The sequence below is a fragment of the Salvia miltiorrhiza genome, chromosome 1 (genome assembly GCF_028751815.1).
Source record: "Salvia miltiorrhiza cultivar Shanhuang (shh) chromosome 1, IMPLAD_Smil_shh, whole genome shotgun sequence".
NCBI lineage: Eukaryota > Viridiplantae > Streptophyta > Magnoliopsida > Lamiales > Lamiaceae > Salvia > Salvia miltiorrhiza.
Window position 1 is genome coordinate 33,497,343 of NC_080387.1, and position 23,561 is coordinate 33,520,903.

At 38.1% G+C, this 23,561-nt stretch overlaps 2 protein-coding genes across 2 annotated transcripts; both read right to left on the bottom strand.

Annotated features, from left to right (window-relative positions):
- Positions 1-341: 341 nt before the first annotated feature.
- Positions 342-1,665, bottom strand: LOC131006719 (uncharacterized). The gene is made up of 4 exons (XM_057933860.1): positions 1,420-1,665; positions 1,068-1,293; positions 754-985; positions 342-681 (listed from the first exon to the last, which is right to left on the bottom strand). Exons 1-4 carry the CDS (start codon positions 1,663-1,665, stop codon positions 342-344), a joined length of 1,044 nt encoding a protein of 347 aa, XP_057789843.1.
- Positions 1,666-13,978: 12,313 nt separating this feature from the next.
- On the bottom strand, positions 13,979-15,379 carry LOC131021299 (uncharacterized). The gene is made up of 2 exons (XM_057950431.1): positions 14,898-15,379; positions 13,979-14,827 (listed from the first exon to the last, which is right to left on the bottom strand). Exons 1-2 carry the CDS (start codon positions 15,126-15,128, stop codon positions 14,333-14,335), a joined length of 726 nt encoding a protein of 241 aa, XP_057806414.1. The 5' UTR covers positions 15,129-15,379; the 3' UTR covers positions 13,979-14,332.
- Between the last annotated feature and the right edge of the window lie 8,182 nt (positions 15,380-23,561).

The following is a 23,561-nucleotide window of genomic DNA, read 5'->3' on the forward strand; positions in this document are numbered from 1 at the left end:
TGTTGGTCATTACTAAAGGCGTGTGTTTTCTGCTTCAAAATTTTCAAATCAAACAGCATAACAGCTTCTAAAACATCAAAAACTGCTAAAATTTTAAGTATCCGCCAGAAAATGATTATCCGCGCCAAGTAGCCGCGTATGCTTTTATTGGGCGGCTACTGATGCTAGATTATGAATTACTGGCTGGTACTGAAAAATTTACTGTTTTTGCTAGTTCATATATATTACGCAAGTGATATCGCGTCGAAACTCATTGAATCCAATGCTGCCAACTTCAGCACATCAATTACTGGAATTGTTCACATCAATATCCATCGAATATAATATAACAAGAAATTAAACTACTGCTCCCAGCCCGTACCCTTGCATGCTCTACGTGTGTGGCCAGGCGAGCCACATAGACCACAGGTTTTGGGTGCTCGTTTTCCCAGACTACTTGATGCATCCGCTGTAGTAGTCCTCTGAGTCGGCCACTCACCAGCTGAAGGAATTCTAGATTCTCTTGGTCGACCAGCTTGTCGCCGAGAAAGGTTTGGCAAAACAATATCAGTTGCAACTTCAAACGGAATTTCCCAATGCTCTAAGGGAGGCAAGTGATTTACTGAACCGGAGTATGTTTGAACCAGTGAACTCCGCAGGTAGTAAGCTTCCACGTAATCTTCCACTGGCTCTTTCGCCTCACTGCAAAAAGAATGATTATATTTAGTAGGCATCTAATTACTGTAATTTTATAATAAAATAGATTTAGCATACGTAATGGCTGCGATAGCATGAGAACACGGCATGCCGTCCAGGTCGAATTCATTGCATTCACAGCTCTTCGCTTGAAGGTCAACCATGAAGCGACGATCACCAGCACGAACCCTGTATTTTCTCTCGGAGGTCCTCTTCGCAGTGTAACGACGACTCTTTGAGATCTCCGCACTTATCTTCTGTGTTGCCTCTGGAGTAAGAAGATCATTGCTCTCTTCCGCAAGACGCAAGTCTGTCATTGAACCACTGCTCCAGAACCATCCTGATTGCCTCCAGCATGGAGCATATAGGAAGGCGTCTGGCCCACAACAAACGGGCATTCAAAGCCTCGGCAGCATTAGATGTAAGAAAACTATAACGGGTCACCGGACTTTGTGATCGTGCCCACTTCTCAGGGCCTACGCGCATCAACTTCCCGTACGCCGCCGGCTTCAATTGAGCCATAGCCGACATTGCACGTGAAAATTCTGAGTCCTCGTAGGCGTATGCAGCCTGGCGGAAAAGCTCAACAACAGCTTGCCTGTAGCCCTTAATTTTGTTCTGCAAGTGGTAGTAGCAAAGACCGTGAGTAGCATTTGGTAACTCGCTCTTCACAGCATTAGCAATGGAGACATGCGCATCAGAGACAACTAGTAAGTTGTCGGGCTGACCAAAAGTTTGTCTCACATTTGACAGGAACCACTTCCATGACTCATCATTCTCGATCGGTCCGACACCAAATGCCAACGGAAAAACTTGCTTATTTGCGTCTTTTGTCACGGCGACGAACAAAATACCATTGTTCTTCCCCTTCAAGTGTGTGCCGTCGACCACAATCACTGGTCGAAGCGAAAAGTAGAAAGGTGAGATGGAAGCCGCAAGAGCAAGAAACATATGTTTGAATCGGTTGTTTTCGTCTACTTCCAAATCCATCACGGTGCCTGGATTCGCTTGACATAGGGCATACAAATATTTGGGCAGAAGAAGGAACGAATCATCAATTCGACCGTATATCTTCTCTAAGCTGAGATTTCTTGCACACAACGCGACATCATATTTGATTCTGACGCCAAATTCACGTAACAACTCCGCCATAATAGATTTCGGCTTAATGACCTCTCCGTCATCGCGTATTCTTTTTTCCACATAAGCTGCAACCACATTCGAATGTGCCTTTATTCGTTTCAAAATGCCCAATTCCCCTTGGCAAGAGTGCTCTTTAAACTTATGCACTCCCCACATCCCTCCGCCGTGACAAGATGCACGCACATCGAACTTGCACTTATCAGAGTGCTTGCACTTGTAATAGAGGCGTCTCTGATTTGAGCGTTCAACTTTTGCCTCAGCCCCTTGCTTCATATTCCAGAAGCCAACAGCAAGGACCAATTCTTCTTTACTATTGTAAAAAGAGTTCTTCCCCAAATCAGCAACTCTGGACAGGTCACTCTCGCGAGCAACGAGCGAAGTCGTGGCGTCCACTGGAATCAACGGAACTATCCAATTAGATAGATCACCGGTCGAGTCCGTCGGATTTCCGTGACGGGTTCTACTTTGTCAGATCCAACCTGCTCGCTCGGTCGCCGTGAACTCTATCAGATCATCGTCTAATAAATCCTCAGAGGCGGCAGAATCTGTGCCCGACTCGTTCGTTGGATCGTATTCTTCGTCTTCTTCATCAGAATCGTCATTAGGTTCTTCGGCTTCGTCTTCAGGTTGTACGGCTTCATCCGTCCGCACCTGGTTGAATCTCCCGCATATTTCATTCAGATTCCATGCGGATTCGTCCAACGGTTGCCCATCCCATGAAAAGTATTGTGTTGGAGGCGCGCTCTCGCGACCATGATACGACGTCTCATACTGACTAGATTGTGCTTCATCATCTCCGTATCCCGAAGCCTGGGCAAAATCAAAGTAGGGATGTACGCTTCTTCGACCGGGTCGTTGTTGTGCTCAACGTACACCATGGGATATTCGGCAGTTTCCAACAAGCCTTGCACATCATCGTCGTCAGTCAAGCCACATTTCGTCTCCCTTCCAAATCGATTGGTCGCCAAATAATACAATTGATAGTTCGGGCTCAACGAATGCATTGTCATTACATTGTTGATGTTGTATATCAGGCTCGCAACTGTTTCATTTAAGAGGGGAAGGACCTCCGTAGCCCCGCCAACATAGTATATACCATCGACGACTATGTTGTATCTCATATATATGTATCTCACGAATTCCATCTATAAAACCACATAAAATATAGTATTAAAATACGCTTAAAAAGTTCAAAACATCACAATAAGCACGAAAAATGAAGTATCCGCCAGAATATTGTTATCCGTCACCAGTAGCCGCTGACCTTGTGGGGTCGGCGGCTATTGTCGTCATCTAATGAAATTATGGCGGATACTTCATTTTTTTTGTTCAAAACATTCAATTATATTAGAAACAGGTTTAATATTTCCCTAACATGCTTTTAAATTTCAGATAATAAATAAATTCATTAAAATAACGTAAAACATGCTCTCAACGTTAAAACCAACATACGATTAAACATGCAAACTATAATTTATACAAACAGTACAGGAGAATCACCTTTTCGGGCTGAAATTCAACACAAATTGCCTGCTCTCGCACAAAACCACTCAAATCTTTAGGGTATATATTCTTAAATTTCTTTTCTGAAATTCAGGGTGAGTATTTCAATTTGTGTTTTGGTCATTCACAAATGCAGCCTTATAAGGACTAAACTTGATTCCTTAGAACAAGTTCACGTGAAGTGTAGTGTTCATTCAATACGGCTTCAATCTATTATTGCATGTCACCTCACGCATGCATAAAATTAGCATTAATGGCCCACTACAACCAAAATTAGTATGTACTTTAAATTTTTTACTAAAAAATTAACAAAAAAAAAACAACAAATACAAAAGAGGAATGCGTATGTTATATTGAAACATTCATAACAAGCCGAAAAATTAAAAATTATACATATTTTGACACAAAACAATATTTTCTGCCTAACAGACCCAATACCCGCCAGAAAATCGTTCAACGGAGCCAGTAGCCGCCATATCTTTTTGTACGCGGCTACTGATGGCGAAAAACAATTTTATGGCGGGTACTTTACTTTTTGGCTATAGAATATTATTTCATTTCCGAATATATAAATTTCCAAATAATTGGTATATAATTTCTTATTATTTTATGTGCAATCAAATCATGCATAAAGTTGAGTGTTATTACCCCCACTATAATCCAAATTTTGGCAGATTCACTATCTCTCATATTTCTCATCCATGTGTACTTCTTGTACTGTAAATATTTCACTATCTCTCATATTTCCCCTTGTAAAAAATCTAAAAATAACGGTGCATATGTAACAATAAAAATTCAAGAAGGATAAAAATTCACAATCATGTTAATTATGAACTATATATTTTTTTGAAGCGAATAACACAAGTACCCGCCAGTAATTCGTAGCCGCCGGTCACAAAAGTGAGCGGCTACTGCGGCCGGATACGAATTACTGACGGGTACGTGGTTCATTGGTTTCAAAAAAAAAAATTGGCTTAAGAATTGACATAATCGTGATTTTTTTGGCCTTCGTATTAATGTTTGTAACACACAAACGTCCCCTAATTTATTCAAAATTTTCAAATCTATTTAATCTTATAATGCATGAAAGTGACGTGAGTTGACATTTATTGTGTCTTTCTCACATTTTAACTACCCATCTTACACAACTCTTACACAAATTTCCATCATCATCAACTTTTACACAAAAAATCAAGCAAGTCATCACCATCAAGTACACTTTTCGGTCTTTGACTTATTGGGTGGGTATTTTTGTAAGACGTTTTATCAATGTGGGTAGATTCCCCTATTAACACTAATTTTAATTAGTTAAATTAATTTTAATTTTACAATCTAATTAATAATTTGTTGGAGTTTGATTAATTATAAAGCATGATTAATTTTAAGTATGAATTTGTTAGAGATTTATTTATGTTAAATAATTTTGTTAAATGAAGTATGATTAATTGAATTTTAAGTATGCTAGTATGTGTTTATCATGAAATGGAATTTTAAGCATGATGATATTAAGCATGCTAGTATGTGATTATTTATCATGAATTTTAAGCATGATTAATTTCAAGTATGATTAATTGAATTTTAAGTATGCTAGTATGTGATTATTTATCATGAATTTTAAGCATGATTAATTTCAAGTATGATTACATGAATTTTAAGTATGCTAGTATTTTGTTAATTGATATTATATATTGTGGGATAGATTTAATCAATTTCTTAAGGATCTTCTCCCTTTGGGGTAGAAATTGATTATTTCTTAAGGATCTTCTCCCAACAAATGATTGTTTTAAATTTTATTACTTTATTTTTTATTTCTTTATATGTATTGTATTATTGCTTCGACATTGGGGGGCCGGGTAGACCTAGTATAGGCTTAGTAAATTAGGACCACTATGGTCACTATAGCTGCTGGTAGAGTCGAGCACTTGGTAGTTAGGATAGTGGGGTTATGCTGTCGAAATTTCGTTTGATTCAAGTAATTTATGATATTTTATTTATTTTTTCAATTAGAATTTGCAAGAATGAGTGATAATCGCATGTGGATGTATGCGAGATACAATGATCGTTCTGCATTTGAAACGGGGCTGGAGAATTTCCTTGATTATGCGATAAATCAAACGGCGTATACAGGTGGGGTAGGTAACATTAGGTGCCCGTGTAAGAAGTGTAACAATGAAGCCTTTTTATCTGTACCTACAGTCAGAAAACATGTTACTAGGCGTGGATTTATCCACAATTACACAACTTGGGTTTATCACGGAGAAGCACCGATGTGTATCGCGACAGAACATGCTGGACCTAGTAATTACCAAGTAATGGACGAGGATGATGGGTCATATAATAACTACGAAAGGATGATGCATGATCATGCTGGATCTAGTAATTATCAAGATGTGTCAAATCTGGAGGAGCTACCCAATCCTGATGCTCAACAGATTTACGACATGTTGAACGCGGCCGATAATCCATTGTACCCAGGCTGTGACACTTACTCACAGTTATCCTGGATGACTCAATTCATGAGCATAAAGGCTGAAAGTCATATGTTAGAGAGAACTTACAATCAGTTGTCTTCGATGTTTCAAAATGCTTTACCGAAGGATAACAACTGTCCAGAAGACTTCTATAGTACGAAGAGAAATCTGCGCGGTTTGGGTTTGCCCGTGGAAAAGATCGATTGTTGTGTTAATAATTATATGTTGTATTGGGGGGAAACTAGTGAGCTACATAGTTGTATGTTCTGTGACCAATCACGATATAAGGAGAATTTGCGTGCATCTGGAAGTCGTCGAAAGAAACAGGTGCCCGCCAAACAGATGCACTACTTTCCTTTGACGCCCCGACTGCAGAGGTTGTTTGCATCTGCAGCAACAGCCGAGAATATACGTTGGCATGCGACTTCAACAGACGATGGGGTTATGCGCCACCCGGCAGACTCTCCGGCTTGGAAACACTTGAATTCAGTTTATCCTGAATTTGCTCAAGAGATCAGAAATGTGAGATTAGGTCTATCTACAGATGGTTTTGCCCCCTTTGCACAATCAGGATGTCAATATTCTTCTTGGCCGGTCATTGTCACACCATATAACTTGCCTCCATGGTTGTGCATGAAAGAACAATTCATGTTCCTCACAGTTCTCGTACCTGGGCCATCTAATCCAAAGATGAAGTTGGACGTATTCTTGCAGCCACTGATACAAGAGATGAAATATTTGTGGGACGTAGGTGCGAACACTTACGACGTATCTGTGAAGCAAAATTTTCACATGCGGACAACTCTTATTTGGACTATCAGTGATTTTCCAGCGTACGCTATGTTGTCTGGGTGGGGTACAGCTGGGAGATTGGCATGTCCACATTGTATGGAGAATACAGAAGCTTTCACTCTAACGAAGAGTGGAAAACAATCGTGGTTTGACAATCATCGGAAGTTCTTACCTCGTAACCGTGTGTTTAGAAGAAATAGAACATCATTCTTGAAGAATAAGACTTGCAATGTGTATGCACCAGAACAGAGATCGGGGACAGAAATCTTGAATCAAATAGAGCAGTTAGGCTTCGTGAAGGTTACAGAAGACTTTGATGGGAGAAATGCTCTGATTTATGCCTAATTGTTCTAATTTTGGGGATTTACATGCGCATATTTTAAGTTAAATCTTCTGGAAATTGGTGCGTTTTATGGTTTGTTTTATGCTTTGCAGGAGATTTAGGTCTTATAGATGGAAGAGTGCGATTTTGGAGATTTTGGGGGTAAGAATGGTGTTTTTAGGCACACTTTGTTATGCAGAGCTGAACTTCTCTATAAAGGCCCGTGCCAGAGTAGAGAAGCCCGCTTCAGAGCAGAGGAGTGCGCTCCAGAAGTCGCCAGCGAAATCCGCTCAAGCCAGAGCAGCGAAATGAGAAAAACGCCAGAGGAATCGAGGCGAGCGCGGAAACGCCAGAGGAATCGAAGCGAGCGAGGAAATGCCAGAGGAATCGAAGCGAGCGAGGAATCGCCAGAGGAATCGAAGCGAGCGAGGAAATGCCAGAGAAATCACTTCGCTACTGGAAACATAAGTGTCAGAGGAATCGCTATGCCAGAGAAATCACCATTTCTCTGGAGTCAGAGAAATCACCATTTCTCTGGAGTCAGCGAAATCAAGAAGCCAGTGTAGCCAAGTCATCACCAGAGGAGTCAAGAGTCAGAGCAGAGGAGATAGAAGTCCATTACAGCGGAATCGAGAAGCCAGAGCGGAAACCATTCCGCTGGCGATAGCCAGAGCGGAAGCCATTCCGATGGCGAGAGCCCCGAATTCAGCCAGGGAGGAGATTATTTCCGGGGCGCGCATCACAGCTGGAGAGTTGCCTTATTTTGCACGATTCTATTGCCTTTAGAGTTCTACTTTGCATGGCAACTTTCATGGTGATCCAGAAGGATTTGAAGTCTATAAATAGGGCCATACTTTTCATTGTAAAATATCAATCCCTTGCCCTAGTTTTAGACGCCATCTTTGCGATCTGTTGGCATCCGAAGCTTAGGATTTACTTGCTTTCATAGTTTTTCATAGTTTCGAGTTTACATTGTTTTAAGTTAGATTTCAATTCAGTTTTTAGTTTATCCTTGGATTGTGATTGAGTGACACAATTGCACGTTCAAGGATTTTACGGTATTTCGTATTTTAATTCAATTTATTTTCGTTTAATCATGCTCATGTTTTTCATTCATGTTTATGCTTTCGTTTTAATTATGCAATTTAAATTATGCACTTTAGTTTACGCCTAGATTAGAAGTCTTTAAATTTACAAGTATTTAATTTCATAAGTAGGTTTAATTTAAGTTCTTTAAAATCTTGCCTAGGGTTTAATAGTTCAATTCGCCTAGTTTAATTTTAAGTTCGGTTTTTACTTAAGTTTTTAATTCAAAGTTTTAGTTTAATAATCAAACTCTTTACTGCTTTCTTTTATTGCTTTTTCCTACGATACTACTAAAAGCCCTTAAAGACTTTCCTTGTGAGATCGACTTGGGTTAGCTTACACGTTACAATAGATCTCGTACTTTTGCGAGTCAATCTAGAATAGTGTTTAGGTTGAGTCACGCTCAACTCGCAAAACATCAAAATATAGGGTGGAAAAATAAAAGCATATTTTGGGATCTTCCCTATTGGAAGGATCTTTTGATTCGACATAATTTGGATGTCATGCGCATTGAAAAAAATGTGTTTGATAATGTGTTCAATATTGTCCTCAATGTGAAGGGGAAGACGAAAGATACAGAAAAGTATGGAAATAAATTCAAAATACAATTATCATGATAAAATACTAATGTTGTATATAAATTATATTGATTAAAAAAAATTATATAATAATAATAATAAATTAATAAATAAATACTTTTGCGACATAAAAATAAAGACAAAAACGAGTTCGATCCGTAATTAACAGCATCTCATCGATATCATCTCGATATATTATAAGGTTATGAATATATATATGATTTTGTATATTGAATTAGACTTTAAATGAATTAATAGGTACTATATATATCAATAATACGAGTGTTCTGTACTGGTGACCATTCGAAATGAACTTCAAAGTTAAGCGTGCTTGACTTAGAGCACAACTAAGATGGGTGACCGACTGGGAACTTCGTCTAACTTATAAATAAATAAATAAATAAAAATAATAAATAAATAAATAATACTCCCTGTAGGCACACGAAATTTATAGGATATAAAAGAATATTGTAATTTTATATCTTTGTTTATTTTGGAATCTTATGAAATCCAAGATTAAATATGATACATTATTAATAAAGATCTTACCATATTTCAAAGATAGAGATCAATTTCTTTGGCAGCAAGTCAAATCTAATATTGATATATATCAATATTCAAGAGCCAATAGGATCGTGCCACGTCAGCCCTAAGCCCATAATCATGTAGGCTCTGGCCCAAAGCTTGACTCTTCCTACAACTATAAATAGGGGTCCTCATATCAGTTCTAAACACACACAAATCATTTGAGAGCTCAAGCATTGAAGGAGTAATTCACTACAACGAAGTCATCTCCAACAATCAAGGCATTCTTTGTGGAAGCAACCCAAAAGCTCAAGTCAAATCCAACGCTCGATCCAGAAATAAGGCGTAGGCCCTCTGCATCAACGTTATAAAGCCCAAAGCTCAAGGTTCAAGGCGTTCTACAAGGAAGTCAACACGTTCTTTATCAAATTCATCAAAGTCAACATTTAATTCAGAAATAAGGTGGAAGTCCTCTGGATTGACGTCATCAAATACAAATTCAAGTTCAAGTCATCAAATCAAATCCAATGAGATCAAGAAGGCGAACTTCCCTCCAAAGATTTCAAGAAACATATCAAATTCAAATTCAAGTTCAAGTCATCAAATGCAAATCCAAGGAGATCAAGAAGGCGTACTTCCCTCCAAAGATTTCAAGTAACATTTGAAGAGGATAATCAGATGATCAAGTGGAGATTCGCAACCCGCAACAAATTCATCTCAATCCATATATTTTGGATTTGTACACATTTTTTGTATTTCATTAAATTGAATACAATAAAATTTGTGTTTACAAATTTTGGCACGCCCGGTGGGACATCTCTACCTCTCATATCTCATTTTCACCAACAGCAACTCAAGCAAATTCAAATGGAGAACAAAGCTTCAAGTGCTGCCCTAAACATCACTTTGGAGAACATTGGTGTTATCACTCGAGGCAAAGCTATGCAATTGGAGGAGATTTTCAAGCCTGCTTCAGCAATGGAAGAGCATTCAACCGCGAGCTACTATCTTGAAGCTCCTGTCATGGTGACAAACGCTTCTACTTTGGAGGAACAAGTTGCTAGCATAGCTAATCTTCTTGAAAGCATGAACAAGCGTACATTGGAGCAAGACGCCAAGATCTCAAAGCTCATCTTAGAGAAAGGAGAAGGAAGTCGAGTGAATGACGAAAAAGATGAAAAAGCGATGATTCAGAGTCATTCGAGAAACACCATGAAGAAAAGACGCCTCCTAAGAACATCGAAGTCTCTGCCGATGGCTTCATTCACATCAATCAACTCAAAGACTTCATCATGGGAACGGTCAAAGACAAGTTCGAAGGGACCTCGAAATCAGCATGGACGTATAGCAAGCCATATACTACAAGGATTGACTCCTTGAAGATGCCAATAGGCTACCAGCCTCCAAAGTTTCAACAATTTGATGGCAAAGGCAATCCAAAGCAACATGTGGCTCACTTTATGGAGACATGCAATGATGCGGGAACATGCTTTCTTCATCATCAATCGATGGAGGGACTTGAGCTTAAATTGTAAAGATCAACTATCTGAAGCTTCAGCAATCGAGATGTACATTCAAGGCATGCATTGGAGCCTTCAATACATCTTAAAAGGAATTCGACCAAATACATTTGAAGAGTTGACTACTAGAGCTCGTGACTTGGAGTTAAGCATAATCGCAAATAAAGTTGATGATCTACACCTGCAAATGTCAGACGACTTTCAAGAAAATGAAGAAGCAAGTTATGGGGGCAAATCTCTTGAAGAAATCCCAAATGAAGATGATGAAGAAATCCCAAGTGAAGATGATGAAGAAACTTCAAATGTAAGCACAAGCCAATCTTCAAGTTGAAATTCATAAAGTTAAATGCTTCTTGGTAAGAGCCTAAACTATCAATTATGCTCCTTGAGAAGAGCCTAAACTATCAACGAAGCCCCCAAACATGAGCAAAAGGATCATTCAAGTTGAATACTCCTTGACACGAGTATAAAATGTCTACAAATTCAAATTCAAGTGAAGACTCCTTGACACGAGTATAAAATATCAACAAATTCAAATTCAAGTGAAGACTCCTTGACACGAGTATAAAATGTCTACAAATTCAAGTTAAAGTGAAGACTCCTTGACACGACTATATAAAATGTCAACAAACTCAAATTCAAGTTGAAGACTCCTTGACATGGGTATAAAATGTCTACAAATTCAAATTCAAGTTGCATACTCCTTGACATGAGTATAAAATGTCAACATTTTATACTCGTGTCAAGGAGTCTTCACTTGAATTTGTAGATATTTTATACTCGTGTCAAGGAGTCTTCACTTGAATTTGAATTTGTAGACATTTTATACTCGTGTCAAGGAGTATGCAACTTGAATTTGAATTTGTAGACATTTTATACTCGTGTCAAGGAGTCTTCACTTGAATTTGTAGATATTTTATACTCGTGTCAAGGAGTCTTCACTTGAATTTGAATTTGTAGACATTTTATACTCGTGTCAATGAGTATGCATCTTGAATTTGAATTTGTAGACATTTTATACTCATGTCAAGGAGTCTTCAACTTGAATTTGAGTTTGTTGACATTTTATACTCGTGTCAAGGAGTCTTCACTTTAAATTGAATTTGTAGACATTTTATACTCGTGTCAAGGAGTCTTCACTTGAATTTGAATTTGTTGACATTTTATACTCGTGTCAAGGAGTCTTCACTTGAATTTGAATTTGCAGACATTTTATACTCGTGTCAAGGAGTATTCAACTTGAATGATCCTTTTGCTCATGTTTGGGGGCTTCGTTGATAGTTTAGGCTCTTCTCAAGGAGCATAATTGATAGTTTAGGCTCTTACCAAGGAGCATTTGACTTTATGAATTTCAACTTGAAGATTGGCTTGTGCTTACATTTGAAGTTTCTTCATCATCTTCACTTGGGATTTCTTCATCATCTTCATTTGGGATTTCTTCAAGAGATTTACCCCCATAACTTGCTTCTTCGTTTTCTTGAAAGTCGTCTGACATTTGCATGTGTAGATCATCAACTTTATTTGCGATTATGCTTAACTCCAAGTCACGAGCTCTAGTAGTCAACTCTTCAAATGTATTTGGTCGAATTCCTTTTAAGATGTATTGAAGGCTCCAATGCATGCCTTGAATGTACATCTCGATTGCTGAAGCTTCAGATAGTTGATCTTTACAATTTAAGCTCAAGTCCCTCCATCGATTGATGTAGTCGATGACTGACTCTTCTTTCCATTGTTTTGAGTTTGTAAGCTCAACTATGCTCACTGTTCTTCGAGTGCTATAGAAGCGATTGAGGAACTCCTTTTGCATTTGCCCCCAACTATCGATGGAATTTGGCTCCAAGTTGACATACCAATCAAATGCATTGTCTTTCAAGGAACGAACAAATTGCTTCACCAAGTAATCTCCATATGTTCCCGCATCATTGCATGTCTCCATAAAGTGAGCCACATGTTGTTTTGGATTGCCTTTGCCATCAAATTGTTGAAACTTTGGAGGCTGGTAGCCTATTGGCATCTTCAAGGAGTCAATCCTTGTAGTATATGGCTTGCTATACGTTCATGCTGATTTCGAGGTCCCTTCGAACTTGTCTTTGACCGTTCCCATGATGAAGTCTTTGAGTTGATTGATGTGAATGAAGCCATCGGCAGAGACTTCGATGTTCTTAGGAGGCGTCTTTTCTTCATGGTGTTTCTCGAATGACTCCGAATCATCGCTTTTTTCATCTTTTTCGTCATTCACTCGACTTCCTTCTCCTTTCTCTAAGATGAGCTTTGAGATCTTGGCGTCTTGCTCCAATGTACGCTTGTTCATGCTTTCAAGAAGCTTAGCTATGCTAGCAACTTGTTCCTCCAAAGTAGAAGCGTTTGTCACCATGACAGGAGCTTCAAGATAGTAGCTCGCGGTTGAATGCTCTTCCATTGCTGAAGCAGGCTTGAAAATCTCCTCCAATTGCATAGCTTTGCCTCGAGTGATAACACCAATGTTCTCCAAAGTGATGTTTAGGGCAGCACTTGAAGCTTTGTTCTCCATTTGAATTTGCTTGAGTTGCTGTTGGTGAAGATGAGAGATGAGAGGTAGAGATGTCCCACCGGGCGTGCCAAAATTTGTAAACACAAATTTTATTGTATTCAATTTAATGAAATACAAAAAATGTGTACAAATCCGAAATATATGGATTGAGATGAATTTGTTGCGAGTTGCGAATCTCCACTTGATCCTCTCATTATCCTCTTCAAATGTTACTTGAAATCTTTGGAGGGAAGTACGCCTTCTTGATCTCCTTGGATTTGTATTTGATGACTTGAACTTGAATTTGAATTTGATATGTTTCTTGAAATCTTTGGAGGGAAGTTCGCCTTCTTGATCTCCTTGGATTTGATTTGATGACTTGAACTTGAATTTGTATTTGATGACGTTAATCCAGAGGACTTCTACCTTATTTCTGAATTAAATGTTGACTTTGATAAATTTGATGAAGAACGTGTTAACTTCCTTGTAGAACGCCTTGAACCTTGAGTTTTGGGCTTTATAACGTTGATGCAGAGGGCCTACGCCTTATTTCTGGATCGAGCGTTGGATTTGACTTGAGCTTTTGGGTTGCTTCCACAAAGAATGCCTTGATTGTTGGAGATGACTTCGTTGTAGTGAATTACTCCTTCAATGCTTGAGCTCTCAAATGATTTGTGTGTGTTTAGAACTGATATGAGGACCCCTATTTATAGTTGTAGGAAGAGTCAAGCTTTGGGCCAGAGCCCACATGATTATGGGCTTAGGGCTGACGTGGCATGATCCTATTGGCTCTTGAATATTGATATATATCAATATTAGATTTGACTTGCTGCCAAAGAAATTGATCTCTTATATTTGAAATATGGTAAGATCTTTATTAATAATGTATCATATTTAATCTTGGATTTCATAAGATTTCAAAATAAACAAAGATATAAAATTAAAATATTCTTTTATATCCTATAAATTTCGTGTGCCTACAGTAATAATTAATTAATTAATTAAATTACAAAAATAATTACCGGCGGCATAATGCCGCCGGCAATTAGCGGCGGCATTTTACCGCCGGTAACGAGAATAATCTCCGGTGATATTCACCGCCGCCGTCCGGTGAATATTACCGGCGGCAAAATCACCGCTGGTAATTACCGGCGGCATATTGCTGCCGTTCGCCGAGGAAATATAACGGTGGGACCTACCGCCGTTAATTACCGGCGGCGTGTTTTGCCGCCGGTAATTGTGTTACCGACGAGAAAATTACCGGCGGTGGCTGTTCCAGCGATGGAGGGCTCCTCGTCGTAGATTCGAGATTCCTCCATTCGGTATCTGACGTGGTAGATCTCTCTTTTGAGAACCAGCTCCTCCACCTCAAATCTCGTATCTAAGGTCATGTTGGGTACTTGGGCGTTCAGACAGTCTGTCTTTCCGTCGATGCGCAAAGTCACGATGAAGTTGTTGTTGCCTGCGTTCCGAAGCGCAATGGTGTTGTCGTCAATTTTGACAGGCCAAAACAAGGTGTCAGCGTGGGTGCCGTTGGCGTCGGCCCATATCCAATTGGGACTGCGTCTCCAGAACCTATCGAAATGAAGGGACTTTATGCGGACATGTCCGTCCAGCATGGTGTGCACCTCGAACCCCGTTTCCTGGGCTCCGCATACAGCTGCTGGTACGGAAAATTCTGGACCGTCAAGCCTCTCACATACCTGCAAGCAAGCAATTTTAATTAAGGTAAGGCCGATGATTAGAAGAATGGAGGGAAGAAATAGTAGGTACCTGCCATCGTGTCCCTTGAAAGCGACATGCCTGGGTAAGGTAATCAATGAACTGGAAGTGAGGAGTGCCACCTTGGAGGAGAAAATGAATTGGGGGAATGCCGTGACCCACGACATCAATGCGGCGAACGTGGTTGAGGGCGAGGTTGGTGGAGCCGGGCGTGATTATGGGCGTGCAGGCGGGGTTGGACAAATCTTCCTCAGGCTGGTCGGCGACTGCGATGATTTGCATGGCGTTGTTGGTGTGGACGAAGCGGAAGTGAACGTAGCGGGAGTCGCTTTTGGCCTGCTCTACTTGGATCTGCGCCAGTGGGCTGAAAATGTTGACTTCGGTGGCGCCGACCCAGCCTGTGAAGTTCCAGCCGGGGGGGCCTGACTCCTTGAAGTGCGATGAAATTTGGAAGCTCCGCCACCATTGCTGCTACTACTGCTGTTTTTTTCTTAAGCAGATGCTGTTACACTTCTCTTCTTCTCCGCTCTCTCATTTATAGATCATCATAAACCAAACACAAAAAAAAAAAATCTATTTTCCTACCGACGCATTTCAATTATTGTGGGCCACCAAAGTCACGGTTTTGGCACGTGGATATGGATATCATAAAAACAACAAAAAAAGATCTATTATTCAACAAAGAAATTAGAGAAAGCTTACAATTATGGAAAACTAGCATGTAATAAGTAGTACTCGTCCAGTTTTGATGAGTATTATTGGTGAATCCAGTGGTATAATAGGATTACAATTGTACCCAAAAAAATATACTAGTATATGTAAATATCATAAAATTAATTTTTTTTATTTTTTTATTACTAAGAAAAAGTTACTTCATTTTTTTTAAATCATAATACCTCTACATATATATATATATGAGTAAATATATAAAACTATCCACTTTCATATTGTAAAGATAAAAATTGTCCACTAAGATAAAAATAATAAAAACTGTCCACTTTTTGATTGAAAAGACGGAAATACCCTTAACTTTAAAAACATAAAAATTAACCACTTTTCTCTCATTCTCTCTCTCTCACTACCACCGCCGTCACCACCTCTTTCTTCCTCCACCACCTCCTGCTTCACCACCGCCGCCACATCTCCAATGCCGACCTCCGCACCACCGCCTAACGAGATCTACACCGCCTCGACCTCGTCGCCTCCGCCATCTCCTGCTTCGCCCCCCGCCGCGAAGCGCCGCCGCCCCGGCCTCGACCTCGTCGCCTCCGCCATCTCCTGCTTCGCCCCCGGCCGCAAAGCGCCGCCGCCCCCGTCATCTCCTGCTTCACCCCCGCCACGACTTTAGCCTCCTCCCGCCACCAATTCCTTCGAAGTAGAAGAGGATGAGTGCGGCAGCGCTTCGAGTTCCGTGACAGCTGCGGAGGATCTCACCGACGCGCCGTCGTTTCTAGGGTTTCTGACGAGCTGGTCGCGATCAACAGAGGAGATGGAGACAGATCTCTCTCTCTCTCTCGACAGATCTCCCCCAGATCTGTTGTGAATTTGAGTTTTTCTAATTTCTCTCCCCCAGAAATTGAAGGCGGCGGCGGCGTTCTCCAGCGGGCGGTGCTCCAGCGGCGGTGATTCTTAGGGATCCAGCGGCGGTGCGACGTTCTCCTGCGTTTTTCGGTGTTTCTGCCATCTCCTCTCTCTTCCTCTCTTTGCTGCGACGACATTCTCCGGTGTTTTACTATTAAGGATCCAAGCCACAATTTCCTCAACAGAATCCCCAAAATAAAATACTTGGTAATTTCATGTTGGCTCTGTTGTGATATTTTCCATCTGCACAAACTCGAAACATTGAAATTTTCCGGCTATTCCCTCTTATCAAAGTCAACTCTCGTGTCCCCATCAGATTTCAGATTACCTTTCTCTGTGAGAAACTTGTCTATTACTTGTTGTGAAATAGTTGTCGAATTCATGGAATATCTTTGTGAGGAGTTACCAAATCTTGAAGTTGTTAAACTTCGAGATTGCAATTGCAGGATCAGATGTTTGTGTGTGTGTTTGGGAATTTCTGTTACCGGGATGGAGAGACATCAGACATCGCATTGGATTGTGAGAAAAGAAAAAATAATTATATTATTTGTTTATGAATTCACATCTTAATGTTTATAAATTCACAATTAGATCTATGAATTCACGACTATATATATGAATTCACAATTTAATATTCTCGAATTCACAACCATCTCGATAAATTCACAACTTATATTCTTGAATTCACAACCAGATTTATGAATTCACAACTAAAACTCGAATTCACAAACAAAATAAATTATAATTTTAGTCGTGAATTCAAACTTTAAAAATTCAAATTCACAACCAAAATAAATTCTTGTTGTGAATTCGACTGATTGTGAATTCACAACCAAAATAAATTGTGGTTGTGAATTAAATTGTAGTTGTGAATTCGACTGGTTGTGAATTAAATTTTGATTGTGAATTCGACTGGTTGTGAATTCACAAACAAAAAATTCTGGTTGTGAATTCGATAGGTTGTGAATTCACAATTCACAACCAGTGTGAATTCACAACAAAAAAATTTTGGTTGTGAATTCACACTGGTTGTGAATTGCGGGATTTTTTAAAGGGGTGATGTAAAGTGGACATTTTTTTAATTTTTAATGTGAAGGGTATTTTGGTAACAGTGGACATTTTTTAAGTTTTTTATTTTAGTGGATATTTTTTATTTTTACAATATGAAAGTGGCCATTTTAAAAATTCACTCTCTCTCTTTCTCTATATATATATATATATATATATATATATATATATATATATATATATAGGATTATGTTCAAGTGAAAATTCTGTCTTTCGGTGAAAACTAAATCCTATGAACAAACACATAAAATACGTGAATAAGAAATAATCAAGTTGCGAACAATTGTAATACATAAAATACATGAACAAGAGATGGTTGAATCTTGTATATATATTATATTTAATTGTTCACGATTTAACTATCTCTTGTTCACGTATTTTATGTGTTTGTTCATAAGATTTAGTTTTCACCTGATCCTTTACCTCTCTCTCTCTCTCTCTCTCTCTCTATATATATATATATATATATATATATGGTTGGGTTCTCATAGAACCATTGCTTAACCTAATACGTAGGACCAAATCTTGACCACACATTTGGGACATGTGGCGCATCAAAATTGTGACACGTGGCAAGGAGCTTCCAAGACATTCTAAAGCAAAATCTGCAGAGGGGTAAAATCGAAATATATATTTTTCGAAATTAAAAATAAAAAAAAAAACTATATATTTTCTTTAGATTTTCTCAAAGCATACATATTTTAGATGCATAAAATTTCACACAAAAATGCATTTCATTTTACAAATTCTAGTATTTTCGCCACCCACCCCACACCACCACCCTCTAAAAACTGACATGTTTTACATGCATATAATTTCACACAAAAATGCATAACTTTAAACAGAAAAATACACTCTCCAAGCCAAAAAAAGATTATTTATTTTATTTTTTCACAAACTTGATTTTTTTGACCGCTGGCCCATCCCCCACCAGCCCCCAAGCCAAAATTTTTAATTTTTTTTTTATATTTTAGATTTGTGAAAAAAAATTAGATTTGTAAGGAAGGGAGGGGTGGGGTGGGTAGCGGTCAAAAAAACAAATTTGTGAAAAATAAATGGCTTAAGGGGGTGGGGGAGGGGCTGGTGGGGGCAGCGGTAAAAAAAAATTGTGAAAAAAATAAAAATATAATCTTTTTTTGGCTTGGGGGTGGGGGTTGGGGATGGTGCAGCGTGGGGTGGCAAAAATACTAGATTTGTAAAAATGAAATGCATTTTTTGTATAATTTAATGCATTTTTATGTAAAACTTTATGCATTTTTAATATGATTTTATATGCATGTGAAACATGTCTATTTTTTTTGAGGGGGGGGGAGGGGTGGGGTGGCAAAAATACTACTAAATTTGTAAAAATAAAATGCATTATTCTGTTCAAAGGTATGCATTTTTTGTGTCAAGCTTTGTGCATTTTTATGTGATATTATATGCATGTAAAATATGTCTATTTTCAGAAAATCTAATTTTTTTTTATTTTTTTATTTTAATTCCGAAAAATATATTCCAATTTTACTCCTCTGCAGATTTTGCCTTGAAAGCTCTTTGCCACGTGTCACAATCTTGATGCGCCACATGTCCCAAATGTGTGGTCAACATTGGGTCTTACTGTGACACCCAAATCCAATTTAATTTTAAATGAAAACGCACGCGGAAAAATCATGACTATAAATTAATATTTAATGTGAAAATAAAGAAATAAATATCTTATTTTAAAATACTTTACTCAACATAACATCTTTAAGTAAAACTAAATACAAAATATTTGACTCGCCATTCGACCTTCCACGTGCCTCCGACCTTTAAAACCTGAAAATTTTAAATATGGGATGAGCATACAGAGTACACTCAGTGTGGAAACATGCAATAATTGTCCACGTTAATAAAATGGTAACACATATGATCATAACATTTGCTCGCACGGTGGCATACCAAGGACCTTTCCATCCTGGACCCATTCAACTGGCCCCTGGCGATAATTAAATGGTTGCAACCTTAACTTTTACATTTGAAAATGTGCTTGTCCATCAACATAAAAATTGAAATTTCGACAAACAATATTGAATTGGGAAAACCCTAATAATTTGTATCATAATACCGATTGATTTAATTTTAGTTTATATTTTTTTGTGAAACGCGAATCAATCGTCTTATTGTAGATTTGTTTATACCTTTGAAAGCGCGGAAACATGTATATACAAACTCTTTTTGTTCGTAGGTCACAAACTCCAATAGGGAAACTTTAGTTAATTTGATTTTAAAATAGGGTTAATGCCGTGAAAAATCATGAACTTTGGTGCGATTTTCAAATTTTTCATAAACTATTTTTTTTATCAAATTTTCCATGAACTTAAACACTCGAACAATTTTTCCATGATTTTCAAAAATCCCCAAATTGAATGTTGGCATGGAATTTTTAAGTGACCTGAAAAGTGACATGGCGTCACCGGCAGTGAATCAAAACGACGTCGTTTAGTTAGGAGTAAAACGACGTCGTTTTGAATCCAAACCCCTCTCTCTCTCTCAGGTGGTGGCCGAGCTCGCCGGAGTGCAGATTTTTGCCGGAGTCTAAATGAAGCAAACTCTCCAGAGTCCAAACGAAGCAAACGAGTGCAGATTTTCGCTGGAGGGGCAGGTCTGGTGTGGTGGTGGGGGAAGGCAGCGGAGGGGCGGGCAGATGGCTGCGCCGCCGTTACAGCTTCTTCTCCAACGAAGCAAACTCGCCGCCGCTTCTCGACGCAATGATACTCCCATCTCTCGATCTCTCTCTTTTCTCAATTTCTCAATTCAGGAAAACACTCACACAATTTCTCAATGACAGAATTCGTGAAGTTATACATCCATCTCTCGATCTCTCTTCTCAATTTCTCAATTTAGGAGCACACCCATACAATAAATCCCTAATTTGGGGGAAGAGGATGGTAGATCCGATTTTTGAGGGGAGGGCAGCGGCGAATCTGGTGTGGTAGTGGGGGAAGGCAGTGGAAGGGCGGGCAGATGGCTGCGCTGCCGTTAATGGTGGTGGAGGAGGGCAGCGGAGGGGGCGGCAGATCTGAGAGGTGGTTGGGGGAAGGCAACGGAGAGGGCGGCGGATCTGAGAGGTGGTTGGGAGAAGATGAAGGCGGTGGATCTGGTGTGGTGGTGGGGGAAGGTACGGCGGATTTGGTGATGGTGGTGGGGAAGGGCGATGAAGAGAGAGGTGTGGTGGTGGGGGAAGGCAGCGGAGGGGGCGGCAGAGGGCGGAAGATCTAAGAGCTGGTTGGGGGAAGGGCGATGGAGAAAGAGGTGTGGTGGTGGAGAAGGGCGGCGGGGCGGCGGCATAGCTGACTAAGCCTTGCCAGAGTGCAGAGCTGCCGACTCTGCTCTGCCGACTCAGCTCTATCGACTCTGCTCTGCCCAACTCAGCTCTGGAGTGAAATATCAGCTCTGGCAATGCTACATCAGCTCGGTATTACCACGTAGGCGCCATGTTAGCTCGGTATTGCCACGTAGGTGCCAGCTAAGACCGGACCTTCATCGGAGGTAAAAATCGTGGAAAAATTGTTCAAGTGTTTAAGTTCATGAAAAATTTAATAAAAAAAAATAGTTCATGGAAAGTTTAGAAATCGCACCAAAGTTCATGGTTTTTCATGGCATTAACCCTTTAAAATATTAGTGATTGCTATTCAAACTCATGATATTCCACTATAAACTTATGAATTTTACTAGTAAACGTTTTCTTGTAAATTTCTTTACTTCTTTGAGCGAGCGCAGACATATATATACATAAATGTACATTAATTAAATGTGATTGAATGTAGTAATAAAATATAAATTATTAAATTAAACTAAAATAGTATTTGTTAAAGTTTTTTTTACTGAATTTCTTTATGAGGTTTTAGCAAAGCCGGTTCCTTAACATGCTTTGTATGTGTTTCAAGGATTTTCTTTAGATTTTTTCTTTTTTTTCTTTACTAAAATTTTCATTTAATACTCTCTCTGTCTCACTATAAGTGGGACTCTTTCTATTTTAGGTGTCCCATCATAAGTGAGATTATTTTTTTTTTTTTTTAAATTTTACCCTTTAAATATCTTTTCACTTTTTCACCTACATATAAAATATATATTTTTTTTAATTCTCGTGCCCAAAAAAGAGTTTCACTCGTAGTGGAGCTAGTGGAGTAATAAATTAAACTAAAATACAAGAACAGGGCTAGACTGCCAAATCGAGGTTTTTGGGTCAAAGTAAGAATTTAGGTGCTGACATTTCAGTTAATAGGCCCACCAAATCTAGCTAATTTAAAGTTCCGCGAGAATTTGTGTTCCTAGTTTCATCTTTCTTAATTAGTTGGCCACTTGAAATAGTGCAGTCACAAGGATGGTAAACGAATAAAATATTTTTATTCGATTTGGTATTTAATTTAAAATTATGATAATCGTATTTAAAAAATATTATATTTGAATTTTAATATAAATATTTGATTTGATTCGATTAATATTCAAATATAAATATAAAATTATGATATTCGATTCGATACTTAATTAAATATTTAAATATTATATATATGTGTGTGTGGTGTGGATGGACTAAAATAAATTATGAACTATTTTTCATCCTTAAATTGTAAAAGTTACTGTGGATTCATCACTTTATTGGATGAATTTAATTTTACGCAAATATTTAATTATATATATGTATATATAAGAATTATAATATTATAAAAGAAATATAATAAAATAGTTATGGTATTATATAATATTTGACAGTTTTGAAAATGAAAAATACAAATAATCATACTCCCTCCGTCCCATTACAAATGTTCCATTGCTTTTGGGCACGGAGATTAAGAAATGTATAGAAAGTAGAAAAAGTGGGTTGATGAAAATTGTTTAAAGTATAGGGAGAGAATATATTGCCAAAAAATGAATGAGACATTTGTAATGGCACGAGACATTTGTAATGGGACCGAGGGAGTAATATACATGCATTAAAGTCATTCTTCACAATTAAAAAAGTAAAACTTCATAATTTAAAAAATTGAAATTTTAAATTGAAGTCATTCTTCCACCACAAGTTTCGCATCTTAATTATGATTGTAAACTAATTAAATAATTTGTATTTGTTTCAATATTCGAATTTTGATATTCGTATTTGATAAATATTTGATTCGAAATATAAATATTCGATTTGATTTGATTTGATTTGATTCGTTTAGTATTCAAATATGAATGCAAAATCATGATATTCGAGATTATTCAATTCGTTAGCAACCTTAGTATTCAGTCTGTCGTAGCAAAATTGAGCGCATGGCAACCATTTCAATATTTCGGTTTGATAAGAAATGAACAAAACAAATAATGTTTCGTAGAATGACTCCAACTCTTTAATTACCGCTCTTTCATTATCCGCAAATTAAGCCATCCCCGCCGTTTTGAGTATTAAGAGAGATGTAATTTAAAAACTTAAAGTTAAAGAGTGAAATCAAGAAGGTGTCAGTTTCTTGCTTCGTGATGGATATTGGTTGAAGATTTAGAGGAATCACATTGCATGAGCACTTGGATGACATTTCATAGTTATTTAACATTTATTACTTTTCCGTCATTTTCCGTTATATGCTACAAACTCCTGTCTATAAATAATAAAATTTAGGATTCAAACTTCACCGCTTTCTCTCTCTCTCAAATTAAAAAAAAATAAAAAAAATATAAATACTAGACTCATTTATTCAAGCATCAGCGTCAACCAAAGATGGGAAACGAATCCTCTTCAGCCAAAGATAACAATCGTCAATCTAGTTATCCTTCATATAGATCGACGGTTGGTTTTCCTTGATAGTTTGATCTTCAGCTGAGTTTTAGCAGTCTTCGATTTCTTCAGTAAACTGCATTTCAGCTAAGAATATTAATTATCTTTCAGTTGTGTTTTGGTCATCATCGGAGTTTACTGTTGCAATATAAATATTAGTAAAATTGATTTATAAATGCAAAGATATTTTGTAAGGAAAATCAAGAAAGAAAAAGAAAACAAAAGAAAATGTGAGAATTAGAAATAGAGAAATAATAGGAAGAGAAAATGTACTCGTGGCCTTTCCTCAA